The sequence below is a fragment of the Berghia stephanieae genome, chromosome 3, assembly GCF_034508935.2.
Source record: "Berghia stephanieae isolate SIO BIC M18660-M18661 chromosome 3, UCSD_Bste_1.3, whole genome shotgun sequence".
NCBI lineage: Eukaryota > Metazoa > Mollusca > Gastropoda > Nudibranchia > Aeolidiidae > Berghia > Berghia stephanieae.
This window is the reverse complement of record NC_088362.1, coordinates 56,763,159-56,783,397: the sequence shown is the minus strand read 5'-3', so window position 1 is coordinate 56,783,397 and position 20,239 is coordinate 56,763,159. Positions and strand designations below refer to the sequence as shown.

At 37.3% G+C, this 20,239-nt stretch overlaps 1 protein-coding gene and 1 pseudogene across 2 annotated transcripts in view; one reads left to right on the top strand and one right to left on the bottom strand.

The window, feature by feature from the left end:
* LOC144969596 (neuropeptide CCHamide-1 receptor pseudogene) overlaps positions 1 to 18,281 on the top strand; it is a 34,877-nt pseudogene extending 16,596 nt beyond the window's left edge. The window contains exons 2-3 of the transcript XR_013644776.1: positions 11,217 to 11,611; positions 17,268 to 18,281. The product of XR_013644776.1 is annotated as a neuropeptide CCHamide-1 receptor pseudogene (transcript). The remainder of the gene's footprint in view (positions 1 to 11,216; positions 11,612 to 17,267) is intronic.
* On the bottom strand, positions 3,506 to 4,480 carry LOC144969284 (uncharacterized). The gene has a single exon (XM_078908395.1). It carries the CDS (start codon positions 4,478 to 4,480, stop codon positions 3,506 to 3,508), a length of 975 nt encoding a protein of 324 aa, XP_078764521.1.
* Positions 18,282 to 20,239: the final 1,958 nt, after the last annotated feature.

Sequence of the window (20,239 nt, the reverse complement as noted above, 5' to 3'; positions counted from 1 at the left end):
AATAATATAATCATAATTATAATAATCATAATAATAATAATAATAATAAAATGATGATAAATAATAATAATAATAATAATAATAATAATAATAATAATAATAATAATAATAATAATAATAATAATAATAATAATAATAACACCATGTTTTAGAGAAACCGAACCCCGCCTTTAAAGGGTTATTATTCAAGGCCCATCCCACTCTTCTCACACCTTTACACATCTCACAGACATCTCCCACCATTCCAATAGACCACCACCCTAATCCCCTTTTTCCTCATTAATTATTTCCTCTCCCTAGCCCGTAAATTGTCTTCCAGTTCCTACCGCTACTTTTCTCTTCCTCCAACAACCACTGGTCACATTAGCCCACTTTTACGGACAATTCCGCTATGAGGGCTTCTGGTCCATCAGCTTTATTTACCTCCCTTGATGTGGACCCAATGAGATTACAGTCCGCATTAGACGGTTCCAGTCGGTGAGAGAAATGGGAAATGTTTGAACTTACGCCACTTATACAAACAATTTACTGTCCGAAACGGAAACGCGCGGTAGAAGAACTATCTATCTAGACCTATCTATCAGTCTTTCGATTTATTGAGAGCTTTGTAAAAAAACAAGATGATCGACGCTGAGGGTATTTTATTTCTTTCAATTTTTTTTGTTTTCTTTTTTGGTTTTTGATTATTTAACGTAATGAGAGATAAATATTGACACTGAGTATGCTAAAGGTTGTAAATGAGATCTATTGTTGAGAACTATTGCGGCTTGTGGTATGACAAAATGACACAAATAAATGACATTCTCTTTCGGATCAGAAAGGTTCTGGGTTCCAGACCCGCTCTGAGTGGCGCATAGTCGAGTCCTTGGAAAAGGCTCTTTACTCACATTCTCTCACCGTACTCAGGTGTACAATGAGTACCTGGCCGTTAACAGCGTTGTCTCTGTCGAAAAAAAAATGGAATATCGCCTAACAGGCGTCATGTCTCGTTCTCTATGTTACCTGATGCTGTTGGTCAGGAACCCTTTGTAAAGTGCTTTGAGCACGTTTAGTGGATATTGCGCTATATAAAAGCTCAATTTTTAAAAATGTGATTATATTAGATGAAAGATAAACTATTGACCCTGAGTATGACAATCCATCTAGGTGTGTCATTTTAATTAAATGCTAAAAACACTTTATGACTGTTAAAATTTTTTTAAAAAATGAGCTTTATATAGAGCAATATCCACTAAATGTGCTCAAAGCCCTTTACAAAGGGTCCCTGGTCAACAGCAACATTTAACATGTAGGACCGGACATGACGCCTGTTAGGCGATATTATAATTTTTCGGACAAAGACAACGCTGTTAACGGCCATGTATTCATTTTACACCTGAGTACGGTGAGAGAATGTGAGTAAAGAGCCTTTTCCAAGGACTCAACTATGCGCCGAGCACGAGGCTCGAACCCAGGACCTTCCGATCCGAAAGCGAGTGTCATACCACTAGACCACATAGCCGCACTATTGGCAAATTTGAGATAAACATAAGGATATACGCAAATGTTTTTTCTCATCAGCAATAGTATTTCTCAAGTTGAGCAGACAAACTAAAAAATAATGATAGAGATAGAAAAAGATATGTGTGTGTATATTATTTGTAGATACTAGAGTGCTAGATAATATGAATCAAGACATATAATATATATACACATATATACACATATATATATATATATATATATATATATATATATATTCTCTAATTAATATTACCAAGCACTCTAGTATCTACAAGTACCCACCAACACTTTATATATTATATATATATATATATATATATATATATATATATATATATTATATATATGTATATAATATATATATATATATATATATATATATATATATATATAGATAGTATGCAGATGACGTCACTCAGGCCTTTGTTATTGTTTTTGCCATCCGCGTTTGTGAGTTGTTCTCACTAAACTGTATTAACCAGACTATTAAAGTTCATGGTTACACAGAGTTTGTGTGTTGGTCCGTTATACTTCCGGATGGCAATGTTGTGAACTCCTTGGCCAAGCGCATTCTATCTATATATTATATTTATATATATATTATGTATATCATTCATGTATAGAAGTTCCGGCAATCTAGTGTTGACAAATCTATAAAGTTACACTCAGTGACTTATTGCACTTATCTATCATGCCCTAAGCGCTTTGAATTTCTTAAATATTATGACGATGGAAGAAAGTACGTTTAACTTATGGAAGGAGACGTATTGAATTGCTTGTTATGGCATATTAAAGATTTCGGCAACCCCCCCCCCCCCCCAAGCGGTGATTTATTACAGGTTAATCTTCGATTCAAAGTTTATCTACGATAGGGCTATGAAGAATGTATGCATACCGTCTTATCATTGAATTCCTAATTATCGGTTTGGAGCTAATGAATGATAATTAACTACCTCAAAACGCTAGAATTTCGTTGATGAAAATTAGAGCATTTATCTAGCCCAATATCCACTGAACCTGCTCAAAGCGCTTTACAAATGGTCCCACAACAACAACAACACGTAACATAATATAGCACAACATAATATAGCCTGCTAGGCGATATTACATTTTTTAAAGACAGAGACAACGCTGTTAACGGCCAGACACTCACTTTACACTTGAATACGGTGAGAGAATAGGAGTAAATAGTCTTTTCCGTTCAGAGCAGGTCCTGGACGATTCGTTCCGACCCGAAGGCGAGAGTCATACCACTGGACCACAAAGCCGCACTGTTATTTTAAAAAATAATTTAAAATTGAGCTTTTATATAGGGCAATCTCCACTAAACGTGCTCAAAGCTCTTTACAAAGGTCCCTGGCCAACAGCAACACATAATAATAATAATGATAATAATAATAATAATAATAATAATAATAATAATAATAATAATAATAATAAAAATAATAATAATAATAATAATGAAATTTATTTATAATGCGCCCACTCCTCTATACAATAAAGCTCTAGGCGAATAACAATAACTTCAATCCATTCAAATTTCTCTCCCTCTCTCTCTCTCTCACTATATCTATCTATCTATCTATTTATCTCACTCCCAGTCTCTCTCGCTCTCTAACTCTCTCTCTCTCTCTCTCTCTCTCTCTCTCTCTCTCTCTCTCTCACACACACACACAAACCTTCCACCATCCAACTACGAGTATTTAACATATTTAAAAAATAAAGTTATATATTTATATATATATATATTATATATATATATATATATATATATATATATATATATATATATATATATATATATATATATATACATATCCTGTGATCATCGTCTGCTCAAATAAAATAACTAATAAATTAAGAATTCTCGAAATAAATAAGTTTTTAAGTGTTTCCTGAAAGCGAGTTCATTAGGGACGTCACGAAGAGATAAGCGGAGATTGTTCCAGACAGTCGGTGCAAAGTGACTAAAGGATCTGTCAGAGAGTTTTTTTTTACCCTTTTATGGCACTTTAAGTAGACGATGACCACCTGATCTCAATGCACGGGGTGGAACGTATGGTTCGACAAGATCATCGAGATAAGCAGGGGCGCTTCCGTGAAAACATTTAAAACACATGACTCCAACCTTAAAGAGCACCCTGGCCCTAATGGGAAGCCAGTGTAAAGTCAAAAGCATTGGAGTCGTGTGTTCTCTCTTATTTCTTCTTAAAACTATTCTAGCAGCTTGATTTTGAAACCGTTTATTAAGTAAGAAACCTGGGGAATTAGATAGGAGTGAATTACAATAGTCTAAACGAGTAAATTCAAAAGCAGACACTAGAGTCTTTAAGGAATTTTGATTTAAAAATGCCGAAAGTTGGCCAATACGGTGAATTTCACAATACAGTAAGTTGTGTCGCATGAGATTCCATGGACAGGTCACTGCTGAAATCAATTCCCAGGTTCTGGCGTTTTCAGAAAACGTTATTTTCACATCACCGATACAAATCGAAAGGTCTTGTTCACAAATGTTATTTTTAGGATTACATAATAGCTCTGTTTTCTCGTCGTTCATTTTCAGTTTATTAGCCACCATCCAGTTCTTCACATCTTCAATGCAGTTCTCAATCGATGTCAGTAACCCTTTAATTTCGCTTGGTTTTGCGGATTGGTAGAGCTGGGTGTCATCAGCGTACATATGGTACGTGGCACTGTGATGACTTATAACACCTCCCAATGGTTGTGTGTATAAAGTGTAGAGAATGGGACCCAGAACAGATCCCTGGGGCACACCAAAGTCAACCTTAAAAATTTTAGATTTTATTCCTTTTACTTGAGTTGTTTGTGTGCGGCCGATAAGGTAGGACTCGAACCATTTTAACACTATTCCAGACAATCCAAACTTTTTGGAGAGACGCTCGACTAGAATCGAATGGTCTATCGTGTCAAACGCCGCACTTAGATCTAGGATGGCCAGAACCGAAACATTACCCATGTCAGCCTCACACAAAAGGTCGTTTTGAATTTTTAGTAAGGCAGCTTCAGTGCTGTGATGTTGCCTATAAGCTGATTGATTTTTTTCATATAGATAGAATGCGCTTGGCCAAGGAGTTCACAACATTGCCATCCGGAAGTATAACGGACCAACACACAAGCTCTGTGTAACCATGAACTTTTATAGTCTGGTTAATACAGTTTAGTTTACAACTCACAAACGCGGATGGCAAAAACAATAACAAAGGCCTGAGTGACGTCATCTGCATACTATCTATAAGTTGTAGTTTGCCAAATGATCGTTCAGTTGGGCTGCAACAGCCTTTTCCAAGATTTTCGAAATAAACGGTAAATTGGAAACTGGTCTGAAGTTTTTAAGATTCTCTGGTGACAGATTCGCCTTTTTCCAGAAGAGGAGTAACGATGGCCTGCTTGAAAGGATCGGGACTGTTCCCGATTGTAAAGAGTCGTTGATTATTTTAGTGATAGCGGGGATGAGAGTATCCATATATTCAAGTAATAGTGAGGGGGGGGGGGATTGGGTCGAGGCAACATGTTTTAGGGGGAGAAGATATTATGATTTTCCTGATTTCTTCTACATAACATGTAGGACGATACATGACGCCTGTTTGGCGATATTACAATTTTTTTGGGACAGCGACAACGCTGTTAACGGCAAAGTACTCATTTTACACCTGAATACGGTGAGAGAATGTTAGTTAAGAGCCTTATCCAAGGACTCAACTATGCGCCGAACGAAGCTCGAACCCAGTACCTTCCGATCCGAAAGCGAGTGTCATACCACAAAAACCACATAGCCGTACATAATGATTAAAAAGTGAAAAAATGTTGAAGATCACTTCCTTATGAATTGGTCAAAAACTGTAACGCCGTATGAGTAACCGTTTACATCACAGAGGAGATCAGTTCTATTTTTCATTTTCTTTTTTTTTCCTTATATTTTCAAGATGCCTCCCCTATAGATAGATAGCAGACAAAGAGACAAGGGAGAATTTAGCCTAGTCAACTTTGCAGGGGAATGGGGGGGGGGGGGGGGGGGGGAGGTCAGGAAAGGGTGTTGGGGGGGGGGGGGGGGGCGACGGCTGTAAGCTGAAAGTGGGATTAGGTTCTATGCCGGACAATAGATTACAAAGGGAAATAACAAAATGAATTCAGAGGCCTATTAGAAGGGAGACAATCTAATTAATACATTCAGCGACTGGCCCCAATGAGCTGGGAGCTCTTCGATCATTGGGGGTGAATTTCTGCGGTAGTGGATTGCCCTTCGACTTCGATCTGACAAAGAACATCAATCAGTGTCCTTAGTTACAGGGTGTTAAAAAGGAGAGCAATACTGGTAGACAGTCTTCTGTTTTTCTGTGCCAAATTCAATGCATCTATCTCCATTGCTGTCTGTTGATAGCGCTTAACGGATCCATTTTATTTTACTCAAATTTCCTTTTGTTTTGTTTTTTTCTTCTTAAAATATGAATTGTTCTGCAATGTTGTGTGCCTCTGCGGCCTAGTGATATGACACTCGCCTCCGAAATGAAAAGAACAAGGTTCGAGTTCTGCTCTCAGACGCGCCTAGTTGAGTCTTTGAAAAATTGGCTCTTCAAACTTACATTCTCTCACCGTACTCAGGTGAAAATGTTTACCTGATGATTAGCAGCATTGTCTCTGTCCTAAACGTCATGAGAGAATGTGATAAAAGCGACTTTTCTAAGGTCTCAACTATGCGCGTTCAGAGCAGGACTCGAACCATAAATACTCCGATCAGAAGGCGAGTGTCACACCAAAAGACCATATAGCCGCATAATAATGCATCAAGTGAGAACTATGACCTAAAAAAAATGTAATATCGCCTAACAAATGTCACGAGAAAATGTGATTAAAGAGCCTTTTCTAAGGCCTCAACTATGCGCCGCTTAGAGCAGGACTCGAACCACAAACCTTTCAATCTGAACAAGACCGTATAGCCGCATAGTAATGGATCAAGTGAGCACTGTGACGTTTTTTATCCGTGTTGATCAAATTCCAATCACATTTGATTATCGAGTTGACGGTGTAGGAGCCGCTTTGGTATCGATGTCGAGTATAATTATGACGCATGACGATTATCGGACAATCCATCAGAACGCTCGAGGTTAGGAATTGCATAACTTTATTTGACGTAATTTGCGAAAACACGTTTTTTCTTTTCTTTTTTTTTTCAAATAGGGAAAACGCACAAATTGAGAAATAAAAACCCATTGACTCTACAAGCCAACAAAAAAAAAAGAAAAGAAAACATAAAAACAAAAAAAAAAAAATACAAAAAAGAAAAAAAAGTAGAAAAAAAGACAAACAAACGAACAAACACAACAAACGCCATGCATAACTTTTTGACTGCTTCCACATTGATTGACGTGATAACGAAGTGACAGATTGGTCATTCAATCTCTCTGTAGCAAAGGGATTGTAAAAACCTTTTACAATTTCTGAAAAGCCAAATATTCAATCAATTGCAGACTCAAATCATTTGGATCTTAATTTAATCGAGCATTCTTTTCTATACAATATCTATTTAATCCTCTAAACATGTTCAAAAGTGCTTTACAAGGGGTCCCTAGCCTCTCAAATCTGGGACTTAGAAAGACCTCGCGTGGTCCAAGGTTTGAGAGACTTTGCCATAGAAAGACCTCGCGTGGTCCAAGGTTTGAGAGACTTTGCCATAGAAAGACCTCGCGTGGTCCAAGGTTTGAGAGAATTTGCCATAGAAAGACCTCGCGTGGTCCAAGGTTTGAGAGACTTTGCCATAGAAAGACCTCGCGTGGTCCAAGGTTTGAGAGACTTTGCCATAGAAAGACCTCGCGTGGTCCAATGTTTGAGAGACTTTGCCATAGAAAGACCTCGAGTGGTCCAAGGTTTGAGAGACTTTGCCATAGAAAGACCTCGAGTGGTCCAAGGTTTGAGAGACTTTGCCATAGAAAGACCTCGCGTGGTCCAAGGTTTGAGAGACTTTGCCATAGAAAGACCTCGCGTGGTCCAAGGTTTGAGAGACTTTGCCATAGAAAGACCTCGCGTGGTCCAAGGTTTGAGAGACTATGCCATAGAAAGACCTCGAGTGGTCCAAGGTTTGAGAGACTTTGCCATAGAAATACCTCGAGTGGTCCAAGGTTTGAGAGAATTTGCCATAGAAAGACCTCGCGTGGTCCAAGGTTTGAGAGACTTTGCCATAGAAAGACCTCGCGTGGTCCAAGGTTTGAGAGACTTTGCCATAGAAAGACCTCGCGTGGTCCAATGTTTGAGAGACTTTGCCATAGAAAGACCTCGAGTGGTCCAAGGTTTGAGAGACTTTGCTATAGAAAGACCTCGAGTGGTCCAAGGTTTGAGAGACTTTGCCATAGAAAGACCTCGCGTGGTCCAAGGTTTGAGAGACTTTGCCATAGAAAGACCTCGCGTGGTCCAAGGTTTGAGAGACTTTGCCATAGAAAGACCTCGCGTGGTCCAAGGTTTGAGAGACTTTGCCATAGAAAGACCTCGCGTGGTCCAAGGTTTGAGAGACTTTGCCATAGAAAGACCTCGAGTGGTCCAAGGTTTGAGAGACTTTGCCATAGAAAGACCTCGAGTGGTCCAAGGTTTGAGAGACTTTGCCATAGAAAGACCTCGCGTGGTCCAAGGTTTGAGAGACTTTGCCATAGAAAGACCTCGAGTGGTCCAAGGTTTGAGAGACTTTGCCATAGAAAGACCTCGCGTGGTCCAAGGTTTGAGAGACTTTGCCATAGAAAGACCTCGAGTGGTCCAAGGTTTGAGAGACTTTGCCATAGAAAGACCTCGCGTGGTCCAAGGTTTGAGAGACTTTGTCATAGAAAGACCTCGCGTGGTCCAAGGTTTGAGAGACTTTGCCATAGAAAGACCTTGAGTGGTCCAAGGTTTGAGAGACTTTGCCATAGAAAGACCTCGAGTGGTCCAAGGTTTGAGAGACTTTGCCATAGAAAGACCTCGCGTGGTCCAATGTTTGAGAGACTTTGCCATAGAAAGACCTCGAGTGGTCCAAGGTTTGAGAGACTTTGCCATGATGAGGATCATTTAAATCGATCAATATTGGAAGGACGAGTTTGCTGGCAAAATCGTTAAATACGCGTTTTTCCACAGTATGGCCGTTTTCTAGTTAAAAATGTGAATATTTGTACTGGTTCCCCCTACTGATTCCTATTCCCTTTTTATCATTTTATATCGTGTATGTCAGTTGGTAATTTAGTGTTTTCCAACACCCACTCTTAAGATTTGTTTTTAATCTAACTAAATACTTCAATATTTCATTAATTAAAAAAAAAACAAACACAAACGTCACAATGTTAATCTGTCATAAAATCGTTATAAAATTATCATTTTTATTGATTTGATTTTATCCGTCATCGTCATGATCATCATCATCATCATCATCATCATCATCATCATCATCATCATCATCATCATCATCATCATCATCATCATCATCATCATCACCACCATCATCATCATCATCCTCAGCAATAACTCATTTATTTAATATTATTATAATAGTTATATGATTATACCGGTTTTGTTAATTTGTAATTATATTCCCATTTCCGTTCTGAATTGACAAACTGCCTAAAATAAACTTTTGAATTTAGTTGATATTTTCTCTTTGTTTATGATTGTATGTTTATATTATTTTCTTTCTTAAAATCCCATCTGGGCGTGTAGTGTCCTTGCGATTAGAACGGTCAACAGTCAGAAAGATCTCCGCCGTACTCTGGAAAAACCCATATTTGAAAATTTGGCCAGAAAACCCGTCCTTCAAATATCGTTCGATTTAAATGACCTTCATCTTGGCAAAAACTCTAAAACCGGGGACTTCGCGAAGTCCCAGGTTTGAGAGTTTTTGCCAAGATGATAGATATTTGAGAACGAATTTTCTGGCCAAATTTTCAAATATGCGTTTTTCCAGAGTACAGCAGATCTGAGCTGACGTGAGTGCGATTTCAGGACTTCAATTAATTCACCAGTAAAATGTTTTTGCTGTTTACTAATGGTTGCGGCAGTAACAGTAGGGGATTTTTATCTGAAAATATCTTAACTATTTACACTTCTGCAAAATATAAAAGGAATGAAATTGACGTCACTCAACTCTTTGTTATGGTTTTTTTTTTACACCAACCATTGTTATGAGTAGTTTATACTAAATTAATTAATTAGACTGTAAAAAATTATGGTTCCACATAGTTTTATGTGTTAGTACGTTATATCCGGCTGGTGAATGTTGTGAGTTTTTTAAACGAACCGAATAGCATCAGTTTAGAGAGCCACAAAACTTTGTGTTTCATATATTTTGCTAAAATCGTATTAATAAATAATTAAAAAAATAAAGTAAAATTCCCTTTATTCATCCCATCGGGGAAATATGTCTCTAGGGTCTATTCCAAGGGAAGACTGGAATAACCCAGGCGTCAGCCGCAGTGCAGCGTCGCAAGTTGAGCTAGGGCGAGGTGACTTGCTCAAGGCCACACATTTCAGCGGCGGGTGATTGAACTCGGTACCTTTCGAGTACGAAGCAAATACCGTGGCGCTGAGCCACGCTGTGGCATTTGTATTATGACATACATTTTTTTTTTAAAGAGCTGCTATCATGACATTGTTATCACTATGAGATTGCTTGATGCTCCTTGTTTTACACTTACACTGTTTTTCTATGTTATTTACAATCATCTAATTTCAATGTATTATGATGAGATTACTTACGGCTTTTAAGATTCAAGACTAATGGGGGGGGGGGGGGGGATGAGGGTCTTTGTTATTGTTATTTTTCTCGTTGCTGCTTGTTTTGCTCATGCTAATGTTACTACTGCTGCTACTGCAGTTACTGTTGTTGTCATTGTTGTTGTCAATGTTGTTGTTGTTGTTGTCCTTTTTGTCTGATTCACCGTTGACGCAACTGGAGAGAGGGCGAACTAGGTCGTAAATTTAATCAAACATTAACCCCTTCCCCCTCCCTCCTCCACCCCCCCCCACACACAAACTTTCATGCTAGTAATCATTTTATATCTTCTTCTTCTTCTTTCTTTTTAAAAAAAAGTTATTTTGGTAAGTTGTTCCTGGTTCATAAACGAAGGATTAAACAGTATTGGGAGTTATTTCGACATTCGATGTATTAACTTTACATTTTGATTATGTTTTGCATTTGCTTGAAAGCTTAAATGGTTGACGTCAATGCACTGTTTGTTATTCGCGATTTTGTTTTTGTTTTGTTTTTGTTTTCTTTTTTTTTCATGCTGCTCATGAAAGAGATAAGATTTTATCACATTCGATCTGAAAGAGGATAAAACTTAACCAGCTAACTGCTGTACTCTTGAAAATCACATAATCAAAATTTGGACTGAAAAATCGTCCTTCACAATTTGATCGATTTAAATGACCTTCACCTTGGCAAATACTCTCAAACCGGGCAACCTCGGGCAACATCTCAAAGAGACGAAATGTGTCTTAACCTGATCGCTTGCGCTGTATTATGGTGATCATGTTCATGGTGGTGATGGTTATGATGATGATGATGGTGATTAAGATGATGGTGATGATGATGATGATGATGATGATGATGATGATGATGATGATGATGATGATGATGATGATGATGATGATGATGATGATGATGATGATGATGATGGTGCTGCTGATAGTAACGATAATTATAATCATAACAGTTATTAATATTGTCAATTTTCATTTTTCAGACACCCGCTGCTCTTCATTGCCATCACCAAAGTACAACAAAACACAATTAAATCAACCAGACTCAAGAGAGCCAAGATATCACATCAAAAACCCGCTGCAAAGAGAGACGGGGAAAAACGTCCGAGAACCACTCACCATGCCTCCGACAATCTCTACAACTACCAACTCAACTGTCGCCGGCTATACCGTTCAGGCTGGCGGCGACTACTATAGCGACAACGACAACAATCAAAGTATCAACACAACCAGCATCCCATTTGACCAGCTCCTGTTCAGTAGGTGGGAGGTTGCCTACGACAAATGGGCGGTGATAGTACCGATTATCTTTGCCATCATCTTCGTGGTCGGTTTGGTGGGCAATGGTACTCTCATTGTCTCCGTCTTGGCTAATAAGGTGGGCAGTTTATCTATCTATCTATGTACGTATCTATGTATCTATGTATGTATGTATGTATGTATGTATTATCTATCTATCTATCTATCTATCTATATCTATCTATCTATCTATCTATCTATCTATCTATCTATCTATCTATCTATCTATCTATCTATCTATCTATCTATCTATCTATCTATCTATCTATCTATCTATCTATCTATCTATTAATCTATCTATCTATCCATCTATCTACCTATCCATCTATCTGTCTGTCTATCTATTATCTATCTGTCTATCTATCTATCTATCTATCTATCTATCTATCTATCTATCTATCTATCTATCTACATTTTTAAACAATAAGATAAAAAACTATAAATGAAGAATGTATAAATTTGTGTTATGCCATATCAATAACAATCTTTATGAGGCAATCTTTCTAATGCTTACCGCCATGATGATGTGAAACAAACAGAGCGAGTTCGAGCGTCCCTTTTAGTTTCATTCCTTTTCTTCAAGAATCTACCACTGACGACTATAAATAATTGCTTGGTTTTCCTTTACACCCGAGTCAAGTGACATAATGATAGGGGGTAATGTCTTACACAAGGATACAAGCCCGGGGCTAAAGTTTTGCCATCGTTATCACATAATAATAATAATAATAATAATAATAATAATAATAATAATAATAATAATAATAATAATAATAATAATAATAATAATAATAATAATAATAATAATAATAATAATAATCTTGTCCACGGTTGTTACAGGACAATTCACTGATCCACCTTGCCTCTCTGACGTCATACATTCATCTATGTTGTCCATCGTATGTTGTCCATTTTATAACCTTGTTTACTGATTTGGTTTTCGAATTCGTTTTTCTAATTAAAAACAAATTCTTTATACATTGTAAAAAATCAAACTATTTGCTTTGTCAGTTAATTGGACAAAAACAGACAACGCTATATTTTTTTGCACTCTTTGGCCATGGTTCACCGAGATAACGAGGCGAAAACTATTTTTTAAAGTAGAGAAAGCTTTCTTATTCAATTATTTCAGGACTCCTATTCCAGACTACCCGAAAATAAGTGCATGTTTTGTTGTTTTGGTGCGAGTTAGTGGGAGGGAATAATAGCCGCTGTAGTAATACAAACAAGGAAGTATTGATAAAGGGGTAGAAAATAGACAATGATGGTTTTTTAATCATTGATTTATTCTTAAGTAACGGACGCCCCTTTACTTCTATTTCGATGCTCTATGTTTACAAAGACGTAGAAGACACGGTGATCTCATTGTTGTCGTGGTTGATCTGGAAGATTATGTTGTTGTTGTTGTTGTTGTTGTTGTTGTTGTTGTTGTTACTGTTGTTGTTGTTACTGTTGTTGCTGTTGTTGTTGTTTTCATTCATTCATTCATTCTTATTCTTCTTCTTCTTCTTCTTCTTCTTCTTCTTCTTCTTCTTCTTCTTCTTTTCTCCTTCTTTTTGTGCTTAGTCATCATCATCATCATCATCATCATCATCATCATCATCATCATCATCATCATCATCATCATCATCATCGTCATCATCATCATCATCATCTTCTTCTTCTTCTTCTTCGTCTACAGTCCCAGATTTAGAGCCTGATTAATTTTGAAGCCGATGTATTGTTTTGGTATTAACGAAATTGTTGTCTTTATTTGGTTTAAAGTGACTTGGGCAGATTATTCCAGTCATATGGTTGATGGTTAAGACGGGTAAAATGAGTGCTTGTATGTGATTGAGAAAGATTAAAGGTTATATATGATATGATGAAGTTGTCGATGTTTTGTTCTTTTAAGGTGTTCTGTATGTCTCCATTATAATCCACTGAGAAAAAAAATTATTTGATCTCCAATCTTTCAGTTGTAAACACTTCATTTCGTTTAATATATTTCTTCTTGTTGAATTTTTATTCAGTAGTTATTTATTATGTGCCACCTGGCTGCTCTAATTTAAACTAATTCGAGGTTATCGAAGGTTACCAGTAATAAGGTGCACATGTATTTCTGAGCACATTTTTTTACTGTTGGATGACAATGTCGGAGTTGACATGGTATGAAAAAAAGTACATATGTCCTTTGTTGTTATATATATATATATATATATATATATATATATATATATATATATATATATATATATATATAGATGTGCTTCTTCCATTTCATTATGTCATCTGTTTTTACTCTTAAATATTTTAACCCTTGTGGTCACCCCGATCTTTGATGGTGTATAATGTATAGTAGTTATTTATTATCCAAAATGGTTTTCCTTTTTTGGCGATTTTAATCAGTTGGTATTTATCGGAATGACCCTGGATACACCGACTATTTCTAGAAATAATCTTGATCAACAGAAGACGCAAGAAAGCACAATTCTTTATATTAATGCTTTCAACGAAATTGAAAATGAAAATCATTTGACTTTCTAAAAATAGATTGAAAAATAAGCAAAAACTGAATATAATAGCTTAAAAAAAGAACAAAATACCAAACATGGCGGGTCAAATCCTTTCTCCAGAAAAATAAAAGTATCCTTGTGCTGAATCAATTGAAAATATAAAAAATGTGACCTTCGCCTCAAAACGGTATTAAGTCGGGATGGCTAAGATATTGAAAACTGAATTTATAGTCAGAAATATCAGACTTGTGTTTAGTTTGTATGTTTTATTGAGGAGAATGGACACCATATTTTAGGGTGCTAATGCCAACAATTTATACTTATTGACCAGTTTAACATTTAATTCGGCTTTTAAGCATATGGTTCGTGCCGACATAATATTGTTTTGAGACGATGGGTCACATATATTCCAATTTTATTTCAAAAATAAATAAAACCGAATCCATTTTTAATAATTCTGAATACCGTACATTCTCTTTGGCTTGAGTGATGATTTTACATACTATGATGACAATGATGGTAGGCCTTATTTGTAATATGTAAAAAAAAATAAGTAAAACAACAATGGTAATACTGTGACTACTATTACCACCACAACCACCACTACCACCACCACCACCACCACAACCTCCACTACTACTACCACCACCACCACCACCATTTCGCGAAGTCCCAGGTTTGTGTGTTTTGCCAAGATGAGGGTAATTTTAATCAATCAATATTTGAGGGACAAGTCTAAGTGTCCTGGCCAAAATTTTAAAGAATTTTTTCCCAGAAAACGACAGAACAGTCGTATCATAACAAGATAAAAAAACAATAAAAAAGAAAAAAAAACTTGAGCTTTTATATAGCGCAACATCCACTAAACGTGATCAAAGCCCTTTACAAGCATCCTTAGCCAACAACAAAATTTATCATGTAGGACAAGATATGGCTCCTGCTAGGCGATATTAGAATTCTCTTTCGGACAGACACAAGGCTGTTAATGGCAAGGTATTATCATTTTACACACGATTAAGGTGAGAAAATGCGAGTTAAGAACCTTTTCCAAGAACTCAACTATGCGCCGCTCATAGCGGGACTCGAACGCAGGACCTTCCGATCCGAAGGCGAGTGTCACACAACTAGACTACATAGTAGTCCGTCAGAGCCAATAGGCCCATGGAGCCTGAGTTTAGCCCAGCTTCTAATAGCGTGAAACGGACAATAGCAATTGCTTACTATCCTTTGGATATGACGCTAGTCTATCGCAAATTTCTTTCCGCCAGATCTAACAGACCTAACCGGGTAGACAGGGGGATCAGAAAAAAAAATCTCGTCTGCACCCCGGATCGATCTCGGTCCCTTTGCGTGTGAAGCGAGTGCTCTAACAACTGATCTATCGGGACCCCTATAACTAGACTAAACAGCAGAAGAAAATTTGATCGTATGACATATTATACTCAGTCATGTGGTTAAAAAACAAACAGGCAAGGATGATAACTCATAATTATGGAATGCAAAGATTATGTTAATAATATCATAAGACAGACTCTTCAGGACCAGATGTTGCATGGTAAGAGTGTGAACTTTCCCTTTAAATCGATGGTCCTAATCCTTACCACAAACTTCATTATCTTTCTTTGTCCCTCTTATGTAGGATTGAACTCTCGTTGAAAAGGATTTTTACAATAATTATCCTTTTACGACTGAATAATAAGAGATGAAAGGAATGTTTTTGAGAGATGAAAAAAAACCCCAAAACTACAAGAAGAAAACTAGCATGTATAGTAAAATACAGGGAGTGAAAATGATTCTTATTTTTAAAGATATATAACAAAGTAAACGACGGGCAGCGTGGCTCAGCGGTACAGTCTTTGCTTCGTACCCGACGGGTACCGAGTTCGATCACCCGCCGCTGCTGCTGCGCTGTGTGGCCTTGAGCAAGTCACCTCGCCCTAGTTCAATTTGCGGCATTGCACTGCGGCTGACGCCTGGGTTATTCCAGCCTTCCCTTGGAATAGACCCTAGAGACAACATTTGCCCTATGGGATGAGTAAAGAGAATTTTATTTATTATTTTATGATGATGATGATGTTGATGATGAGGATGATGAGGATGATGATGATGATGATGATGATGATGATGATGGTGGTGGTGGTGGTGGTGGTGGTGGTGGTGGTGGTGGTGGTGGTGATGATGAAGATCCGCGTTGCGGATTGCGCATACTGCAGAACTACACTCTCTCAGCCAGGCGGAGTTGTCGTACCAGTAAGGTCGCGAGTTCGAGCCCCAATCGCCGCAAAATTTTTATTCTCTATAGTCTTCTGGCACTTTCCTACTCACTTCATTTCTTGTTATTATCAACATAAGTGCCTGCTACACTCGCTTTTCTGAATTAACATAGATAAATACATCGACACTATGAAACCAATGCAAATGATAGCTAATAAATAATAACTGTGCTTCGATAACCGGTAAAAACGAATCGATTTTCTATCGGATTTTGATACTAAAACACTTTCATCCTGCTAATAGCTACCTCAACAGCTCACATGAATCGATACCAGTTACTGACTTATCCATAAAGTCACAAAGATCGATTAATCGGCTATAATTGGCCTCCATATCGATGTGTGAACTATATATTGAAATAGTTGATTGATTATGTGGGAAAAAAATAAATGAAGAAATATTATTGCTCTATTTTGGTTCTATTAATAACCCTGCAACTTTCCTTCGATTCGATCTCACTGGAAGGTAAAGTCGAGAATTCGTAAAATCAACCACAAGATATGAGCCAGACACCATCTGCGGCTATGAAACCTTGTGGTATGACCATCGGCTTCGGACCGTAGGGTTTAGAGTCCTGTTCTGAGAGGCGCTTATTTGAGTCCTTGGGAAAAGTTCTTTATTCAAATTTTCTGACTGTCTTTAAGTGTAAAGTTAATACCTGGCCGTTAACAGCGTTGTCTCTGTTGGAACACATGGTTCATGTCTCGTCCCCCATAATAAACATTTTGCTGTTGATTAGGGAAGCCTTGTAAAGCGATTTGATTCAAATCCGGTTAATTTATAATATCAGAAGGAAACAAATTCTACTTTTCCATGACTATCTAGGTCATGTGAATCATTCATCAGGCAGAAAACATTCACTTGATGCATGTAAAAGCAACTTATAATAAAAAAGATTCAAATTCGTCAGTCCCTTATATCACAATGACACCTTTTCAATTTTCTTTTCACTTTTTCCTTATACAGGTCATGCGAAACGTTCCCAACATCCTGGTTGTGTCTCTGTCCATGGGCGACTTCCTGCTCATCCTGATTTCGGTGCCCCTGACCAGCACCATCTACACCTTCAACTCTTGGCCTTACGGGACCATTGCTTGCAAGGTCAACGAATTCCTCCACACGACATCTCTAGGCATTTCCATCTTTTCCCTCATGGCACTGAGCGCTGACCGCTACGTTGCCATTGTTGACCCAATGGCCAAACTGACAGGAAGGACAACACGTCTGACGATTCTCTTAGCTGCAGGAATCTGGTTTATCTCCATTCTTTTCGCCATTCCTGACGGAGCTTTCAGCAACGTGACCAAACACCAAATTTCAGAGACGGAAGTCATTGCCATCTGCAGCCAATACCCAGAGGAATTCGGCCAGACGTATCAACAAGTTTACAACATCATCAAACTTGTCGTCTATTTCCTGTTACCCATTCACACCATTGCAATTTTCTACATCGCAATGTCAAGAATCTTGATCCGAAGTAGCGAGAGTGTCCCGATGGAAATGAAGAACGGAGCTGCCAGCAACTGCAGACAAATCGCAGCCAGAAAACGTGTAGCTTACGTCGTTCTAAGTTTCGTCATTCTCTTTATCATCTGCTGGTTACCTCGTCATATTTATCTCATGATCCATTTCTTTGTCGACATTGACTACAACGATATGTTGCACGCCTTCAAGATCACAAGCTACTGTCTGAAGTTTATCAACTCCTGTGTGAATCCAATCGCCTGTTACTTCCTGAGTGGTCAGTTCAGAAAATACTACAACCGTTACCTTTTCTGTTGTTGTAATCGTAGACGTTACGCTATTCTGGAGACCAGGGGCCACTTGCACGCATTGAATAGCACAACCAGACGGGGAAGCCCCACATCCATGTCCGTGGTACACACGCAATCAGCGTTTTGAACCAAAAAGGAATGAATGAAGACACTTTCTGCAACATAGCCCATTCTAAGACATAATTTAGCCCGAATAAAATCATTCGTACATGCATACAATTTGTTTTGTGATGCTAAACATTGTCTTCAATGAGATTGCGTGCCCGGACTGATACAAGAAAACAAATATATTATATATATACACACACACATATATATATATATATATATATATATATATATATTATAAACAACTTTTATTTTCAAATGAAAAAAAAATGATTGAGCAATTTATATTTTTATGTTGAATTGTTGGCTGCAGACGAAATAGAAACACGGAAGTGTTAGGCCATGAGATTATGAGAGTGTTGTCACTGTGAAATCGGATATAAAATACAAGACCAGAAGAGCAGTGAGACCACAGAAACTATTTTAAAAAAATGATTTTATGTTTTTTTCAAAATCGGCTTAATCTTTTCGTAATGTTCCTATATTAACTTTGATGATCTTTCAATGAGTTTTTGCATCGATACTTTATATATATATATGTATATATATATATATATATAAATATATATATATATTTATATATATATGTATATATAAATATATATATATATACAGACACACACACACACATATATATATATATATATATATATATATATATATATATAATACATATATATATATGTATATATTATATATATATATATATATATATATATATATATATATATATATATATAAATGTTGGTGGTTACTTGTAGGTAAAAGAGTGCTCGATAATTTAGGTTAGTGCATATAAAAATAAAAATAAATAAATTCACTCACGTATTTTTAGCCAAAATAATCGTATCCATGCCCTCATTTCATCAGTCGGTATCTCGGAAATGCCGAATGATGAAATGGAGGACATGGAAACGACTGTTTCAGCTAAAAACGCGTGAGTGAATTTATATATATATATATATATATATATATATATATATATATATATATATATATATATATATATCATCATATCTTGTCGCGCCAGTGAGTCAGCCAGTCCCGGGCCTTGTGTTGCATTCACTCAGGTCAGCATTGGTGCAGTGAGGTCCCAGCGAGCATTCAGACAGGATGTGGTCCATGGTCTGTCTGGGGTGACCGCATGGGCATTCAGTGCCCGGTGAGATTTTCCATTTAAAGAGGTTGGTGGCGGTGTTTCCCACCTTTGCTCTAGCTCTGTTCAACGCCACCCATTCTTTTCTCTTGAGGTCTGTGCCTGCTGGGAGCTTTTCTGTTGGGGGCTGGAGGGCATCGTTTGCTGTCTTGTCCCATTCTACCCATTTGTCCAGGCGGAAGAATGCTGAGTGGTCTGGGTGAAGGCTCTCTACTGTGAGGAAGCTTTTCCTTGATTTGAGCCTGCTTTTGGGGCAATTGTGGTCATGAAGGGGGTGTCTCTGTTCCATTTCCTGTTTGTATTTTTGTATTTGGGCATGAGTTTCCCTCCGGATATATATATGTGTGTGTGTGTTTGTGTGTGTATGTGTGTGTGTAAGTGCTTGTGTATGTAGCCAAAAGGTCATACCGAGCGCATTATAAATACGTTCCTATTAATGCTTCTATTACACAATGGCATCCCATCATAATTGAGCATTCTGAATTATTTACCTGAAATGACCCGGAATTGTAAAAATTGATGATGCATCTCTCTGCCGTACGTACAAACAAATTTTGCAATACCCAGACGTACGAATGTTTTCCAAGATGAGGGTAATTGTAGTCGATCGATATTCGAATTTTCTGGCCAAAATTTTAATCTTTTCAGGAAGGGGCAGTTATTTTCTCCTAATTTGACAACGTAAGATATTCTATATTAATGGAAAGAATGCTCTTAGATAGCAACACGTATTAAAAACGTCAACATATTTTCTAAGCGTGTTTCTTGTATTATTTATTCTTTCTTTGATCTTATCATTAGAACATATTTTAAGAACATCAACCTTGATGTCAATAGGCAACAAAACTATGATGTCAAAATACTGGTTCCAATCCATTGGAAGGGTAAAACCAGTCCTC